Here is a 7,461-nt window from a genome sequence, read left to right as displayed (position 1 = left end):
AACCTATTTATAAAATTCTTAATTTTCTTTTACAAATTGAAAGCTATCTTTTCATTTCTTAAAAATGTCTTTCGTCATTTTTTTATTATTTAAAGAACAACGACAAAGCATGGGCGCAAAAGATTGCTACGGTCAAAATTTGATCAATACATCATATAAGAATTGTTCTGTCAATTTGAACAGAATATGCTTATATTTTAGTATGTAAATAGAATCAAATATTGGATTGATTCCACTACATATAATTTATGAATTAGCACGAATCTTAATGAAATTTGATTAATTGACCTTTTTATTCATTCGGCATGAAATTCTTATTAGTCGATCATATGAAATTGGCTCCTCCATTTTCAAATAAGTTAGTTTTGTGTATCTATCATCACGGGCGGAATTGTGTACTGATGACAGATCCCAATTATTTGTAATCCGCCTCCCCTAATTTTATTTTTTGCCCCTAGCTGATCTTTTTTTCACACAATTTGACCCTCAAAAAATTGGAAAGCCTCTTGGCCTCCTGTTACTTTCATCCAATTATGTTTTGTTTTTTTAACACTAACAAACAAGTCTGTGAAAAGCCATTATGTGCAAAATAAATTATTTTTTCACATTTATATATATTTTTAACTTTTTCTTTTATAATTTTGTCACTTGCCCCTATCTATCATCTGCTCGATTGTTATTGGAAGCATAATTTTATCGAAATCTGAACGTACCATCACTAATAAAGTTTTTATTATAATACAAACGAGCCAACTATTGAGATTTCGTTTGGAACAGTTTTTTTGTTGTTTTATTTTTCAAAACATTATCATAATTTTTGTTTGATCAATTCTTTTCAACTACTTTTAATAAAATTTTACACTAGAAATCTATTTTTTATAATAGCTTTCAAGAAAGTTAATTTCTCTATGCAGCTATACAACCATCTTTATAAAAAGTTGCAGCTATCTCAAATAAATCATAATTTTTTTTTTAATTGTTCCCTTAATTTTGTTCTAACAATAGCCATATTTGATATTTCTATCACACTTGAGGGCAGAGCGAGGTTAGGAAGAGCTCAAGATAGATAATTATTAGCCCAGATAATTTTTTTCCCTTATAGCATAAATATTTATTTATTGTTATTTTTTATTTCACTCATAAGATTATGAAAATCTTAATTCTATTTTATTCATCCTTAAAAAAAAAAAGTTCCGCCCCTCACATTTGTGGCTCAAATTGAAACATCCAAACATTTTTCATATATAAAACGTCAAGATCGAACACTATTATGACTTCTTAATTAACTCGTCGTTAGTTAATTACTTAATAATTGCGCTTTTATACTTTAATACTAATTAAGCTGAGGTGAGCCGAGTCAAGCAGCGTAGTGTCGGTGGGCCGATGGCTTGTCTGAAGCCGACCCGAAAGCAGGGCTCCTATAGTTTATATAAAAGTCATTAATTTTATTATTTTTTCAAATTATTGAATTTATCTGATTTGGATGTTCATTTAATTTATTATGATAGAATCCTTCGATGGCAATGGGCTTTCTCATTAATAGAATTATTATGTTGTTTAAAATCTATAATTTTTTTTCCAATCGATATCCAAAACCACATTATAATTAAGTTTAAAATAGTTTTTATGTTTACAAAATTGTATTAATTATAATAACAAAATTTAATAGTGAAAATAATTGTTCTAATACATGCACATAAATCATAACTGTGTTATTTTTTAAAATAAATAAAATAATAATAATAATATTTTTTTTTTTTTTTTTTTTTTTTTGCAAAAAAAAAAAAAAAAAGCAACCGAACAATCATTTATAACTTCCTGCGCAACAGGAGCCGAAACCACATCATTCACTTCTTTCAGCAAAATAGGGCTCCCCTCAACAACCGAAATTTGAACATCATTGCAATTAACATGACATTTCAACTCACAAGCCGGCTTATTTAGTATGAAAGAGAGATTTTTTTTAACTATTATAATAAAATGATAAAAAGAATGAGAAATGAAAAAAAAAATTTAAGAATTAATTATCATAAGAAAGTTAAATAGATTTTCTAAAAGTTTTAAACAACTTTATTACTTTAAATTTTGAACGTTAATATATTTTATGTTTATTTTATATTAATATTTTTTAAACAAGCTGTCTCGTGAGCTCATAAGTCGAGTTAGGGCTAGCTCAAGTTTGGCTCATTAGCCATTTATCGAGCCAAGCCCAAACCGCTCATTAGTCAGCTTGACTCACTTACACCCCTAGTTGTAATAATAATAATAATTTAAATAATGATAAATGATAAGTTGGAGGAAAAAATAATTAAGACATAAAAAGGCTCTTAATTTCTTTAATTACACAATGTAGCAGGATTATTAAATTGTATAGATGAAGAAAATACAAAATAGACATCTCTCTCACACTACAAATTAGTGGGAGACAGCATCCAACCCAAGCCTCCAACCATGTCTTTGGGGATACTTTATTTAGTTTGAGTTGGTTGGGGTGTGATATTCTAGGCCTCTTTTCTCTCCATTATTTTACACTCACCAAATCTTGATCTTTTCCATCTTCATCAAACATTGTGAAGATTAATTCCTTCCCACTCACTAATTAATTACTTAGAAAAAAAATATTTAAGGAGTTCATTGCACATTTTATTTTCAAAAAAAAAATTATTGTAAAAAAGATTATAAGTAATGTATAATATATATATATTTTTTAAGTAATGTATAATATAATTAGCTGAATAATAAGCCAAAACAATAATAAAAAATTTCACTAAACAGTTCTTATCCTTATTGATCTTGTCATATTCACTATGAAATCATTCTTCTTGAGAATTATTCCAAAAATCCTTGACATCCTTAGTATAAATAAATATAACTATTTTGTATTCTTGATTATTTTTTAAAAATGGAGGCTAAATTTTTATTTATTTTCCTACTTACGATTATAAAATTAGGATCTATAGCAAATATTTGCTTCTAAAAATAAAAATAATTCAATTGAATATATTAGAGGATTAAAAATTTATGGTAAATTTTCATAGGATGTTTCTTTCTCCACAACTGTTTTAAAAAAAATCTCATGAGGATTAATCTTTACCAGAATTTGCGAGGAATGTCTGAAAATCATCTTGTAAATTTATTTATTTTTGAGAATTTGTATGTTTGAGAAAACTATCTCTGTCAATAAATTTTTTATTTTACTGAGTAACATTTCTAGCATTTTATGGCTAATGTAAATTTGCAATGTTATATATAAATGTGTTTCTGAGAATATTAAAGCACTTGATTTGAAAATAAATAAAAATTGCATCAAAATATATTTATGTAATTTATATCAAAATTAGAAGAAAGTATTTAAAATTATATGATAAATTCACAAAATTTGAAGAGATTTAAAATTTTAATTTAGACAAAAAAAAATTATGATATTTTTTTTTTTTATTTAAATGTCTTTAAATTTTTAGCATTTGTTTTATAAATCTAATTATTTTATCTTATTATTCTGGTATAAATTATATCAATATATTTTGATATATATATTTTTAAATTACCTATAATAAGGCCTGCCTACCAAAAGATATCTCCCTTCCACAAGTTCATCACACAGCTTGCAACTATGACAGATCCATACACAAATTTCTTCAAAGGTTACTTCAATCACTACACTTTTTCCTCCAATTCTCCTCCTCCTCCTCCTGCTCCTTATCCTCATCCCTTCTTAAATCCAAACTCCAGCTTCTATCACAACTACTACAATTACACCAACTGTAATAACAACCCACCTTCCTCTCCTCCGCAAAGAGAAGCCCTTCCTCTCCTTAGACAGAGTCCAGCTTCTTCCACTCTCCATCATGACGAAGAAGAACATAAAAATAAGAAGAACAACAACGAAGGAGGACTACAAAATGATCAAGATGCTGAGGAAGATGAAGAAGCAGTGACGGTGGCTCTTCACATAGGACTTCCAAGTCCTAGCGCAGCAGATCTAATCTCAAGAGTCTCCTGCACCCAGCAAGTTGGAGAAGAGACGGAAGAGGTAGAAGAAGAAGTAGAGGTTCCGTTAGGTTATACTGAGAATTCCATTGGGAAGCTCAACAAGGGCCAGTACTGGATTCCTACTCCTTCTCAGATCCTTATTGGGCCTACTCAGTTCTCCTGTCCTGTGTGCTTCAAGACCTTCAATAGATACAATAACATGCAGGTTAAATTAATTTCTTGTTCCTCTTCTCTCACTTGTTTGCCTTTTGTTTCCTATATTCTTCGTATATCATATTCTTATGCATACTTTGTCTTTCTTGCATGGTGATTGTTTAAAACTTTGATTCAGCTTTCAGGTCACTATTCTTTATGTGATTGAACTATACAGAGTCAAAGTTTCTTGTGCTGTCTTTTTGGTATTGTATTATTAATTAATCTCTATATGAAAAGACCCCTCCCTCCCTCCACTGTTTCTTTTAGTCTTCAGCTTCAAATCTTAAAAAAAAACACACTCAAGTCTTCTGCACTCCCAGTCCTTCAAATTCAATAAAGTTTCTTTCTGTCTATCTCTCTTTCACACACTCTCTCACAGAGCGAGAGAGAGAGAGAGAGAAAGACAGAGAGCGAGTAAGCTGGGAAGAATTTCTTTCATTTTTAGAAGTGAACTTTACTGTGGCCCTTGCTTTTGCAGTCTTTTGACTGTCAAAGCACTAACCAGTTACAGTTCTTGCTCAGTGCCTTGAATCATCAAATGGCTTCTAAGTAAAACTATATATCTCCACATGTCAGAAAGAACAATTCAGTTTGTCAATATAACCCAAATAATGAGAAGCTGTGTACAAACTCCGCCAATAGTACTCTTATCTCTTTATCTCTCACCCTTCACTAAATAAAAGAAATTTTCCTCTTCTAAATTTATCAGTATGGCAAACATATATCTTCAAAGTGCTAGAAAATTTTTATTATTTAAAAGTAAAAAAGAAAAAAAAAGTATTTACAAGACAACAATCAATACAATAACAAACATGCAATTATTTAATCCACAAATAAGAAAAAGTTCAGTTAAATATCAAATGCTATATACTACACAGCCATGCAAAAAAGATATATATCAGACATGCTCAATGAAATTTTGAGTAACATGTCCTTCTGAATAGCCAAATTTTATCCTATATGTTGATACATATATATAATGTCTTGATTAATTAACTAGATCTATATTAAGCAGATAAACTAATAATTAATCTTCCATCAGATGCACATGTGGGGACATGGCTCACAGTACAGAAAAGGACCAGAATCTCTTCGTGGAATCCAACCAACGGCAATGCTAAGGCTACCATGCTATTGCTGTGCTCCTGGCTGCAGAAACAACATAGATCATCCTCGCTCAAAGCCTCTTAAGGACTTCAGAACTCTGCAAACACATTACAAGAGAAAGCATGGCATCAAGCCTTTCACGTGCAGAAAGTGTAATAAGGCTTTTGCAGTTAGAGGAGATTGGAGGACACATGAGAAGAACTGTGGCAAGATTTGGTATTGCATTTGTGGATCAGATTTTAAGCACAAGAGGTCTCTTAAGGATCACATTAAGGCATTTGGTCATGGCCATGCTGCTTATGGGATAGACTGCTTTGACGAAGAGGAAGAGCCATCGTCGGACATCGAACAAGACGGGGGTGCCAGTACTGGAGTGCAGAGTTGTGAAGGAAGGTGAGCAAATTAGTGTGGTTTGGTTAATTTGGTGCATTAGATAAGTTAATCTTATGGAACATAGTTTTATCGATCTAGCTTCTGATGAAGTAGTTAATGAAGGATGGTCTTTTATAAATCGCATTTGAACAAGCTCTGGCTGCTTGGTTACAGAAATACTATTAATTAGTTTTGGTCAAGCATCTAATCAACTTAAAATGAAGAAGATAACTGTCTATTTGCTGGTTACAAAAATTTTAATTTATTACTATACTTCTATTTAATTGTGCTATTAAAGATTATTTATTGATCATATATGTTTAAATGTGATTGAAAATATCTTCTATATTACAAAGAGCAGCGTAGCATATTTTTTAGGTTATATATATATATATATATATATATATATTATATGCTAATCACAATTAGTTAGCTTAGGCTTTGTTTGAGAGGGCTTTCTTAATGTTTCTTAAAGTAGTTTTCTAGTAAAAAAATTAATTTTTTACAAAAAAAATTGTTTTAATAAGCAGTAAGAAAGACATCCCAAACGAGGCCTCTTATAGAATTAAAAAAAAATGAGAGATAAGCATAATTTTAGAACATGTGAGAGGAATTAATGTATATGTTATATTAATCATCTACAATGGACGTAACTATAATTATTTTTTTCAAAAATATACAAAATAATTAATATCTAGCTTTTAAAAATAATAAATATCTATAATTTAAAATTATAATGATATCTAACGTTTTACCATTACTTGGCATTTTCTTGGGAAGATTGAAACCCTTCACCTTATAACCTCTTCATTCTCCTCTTTCTTCTTCTAATTATTATTTTAAGGTGGGGGGTTATTTCACTTATGTGACTCGTATTTATAGGCTTAAGCTATAATTAAGCTCCTGCTGTTCTTTTCTCCTAACAACGTTAAGCCTAACTAAATAGTAAATGCTCCCTTTCAGATTGAAAGTATAAATATACATACCTTGCTGCATTGAATTCTGTTCAAATTTACCACATTTTCTTAAAAAAATTTATTTCTTCGTTTTGCATTTATAGTAACACTGTCCAACCTGTTCGCTGGTGAGATCCCAAACATTGAAGCATAATTTCAGCAATGTGAAGCCAATCACTGATAAATGCAGCCATCTTTTGGATAACGGGAAATTTTCACAAGATACTTTGTTTTTTTTTTTTTTTAATATTTGGAACTAATATTAAAAAAAAAGTAAGAAAATGCCTCTTGATAGCTTGGTCTTTTTAACATAATAGAGCTTGTTTTGATTAATTAAACCCTTGTAGGAGTTTTTCAGATGTTGCAACCTTTCAGACATTCGGCCAAATGATCAATAGCTGTATCCACATCTACTTTATACTTTTTTCATGCTTTTATCTGATCTGAAATTTTTTTTGCTTAGAACACAAATATATAAAAGATTTTGGTTCTTGCTGAAAGCCTTTCTTTCCTTTGAGTTATTCCATGGAGTTCACTTTAGTAGCCAGAAACAGCCAGAAACATGCTTTTCCTTTTTAACTTATAACCATATGGTTAGTAAATGCTGAGTGTGTACGTGAATTAATAAAGGAGTTTCTACCCATTCAAGTTAACCTTTCCTGTTCTTTTAACTTCAGCATTTAATGAGAAGAAAACTATTCCTTTATAACATACATTAAGTCAACTTTTATGAACACTAGGAGATAATATTGAGGTAGCTCATCTTTTTTATAAAATGCCACATAAATTAATGTGAATAATTTATTTATAATTGTGCATTTCATTTCACATAAATTAA

General features: G+C 29.8%; 1 protein-coding gene across 1 annotated transcript; it reads left to right on the top strand.

Annotated features, from left to right (window-relative positions):
• The first annotated feature begins 3,550 nt into the window (after positions 1–3,550).
• LOC110106470 (zinc finger protein WIP2) lies at positions 3,551–6,991 on the top strand. Its single transcript, XM_020836397.2, has 3 exons — positions 3,551–4,198; positions 5,231–5,688; positions 6,728–6,991. The coding sequence occupies exons 1-3, from the start codon at positions 3,614–3,616 to the stop codon at positions 6,753–6,755; spliced, it is 1,071 nt and encodes a 356-aa protein (XP_020692056.2). The 5' UTR covers positions 3,551–3,613; the 3' UTR covers positions 6,756–6,991.
• The last annotated feature ends 470 nt before the right edge of the window (positions 6,992–7,461 follow it).

The sequence above is a fragment of the Dendrobium catenatum genome, unplaced genomic scaffold (assembly GCF_001605985.2).
Source record: "Dendrobium catenatum unplaced genomic scaffold, ASM160598v2 fragScaff_scaffold_1263, whole genome shotgun sequence".
NCBI classification, from domain to species: domain Eukaryota; kingdom Viridiplantae; phylum Streptophyta; class Magnoliopsida; order Asparagales; family Orchidaceae; genus Dendrobium; species Dendrobium catenatum.
Note: the sequence above shows the minus strand (reverse complement) of the source record. Positions and strands in the feature narration are given on the sequence as shown.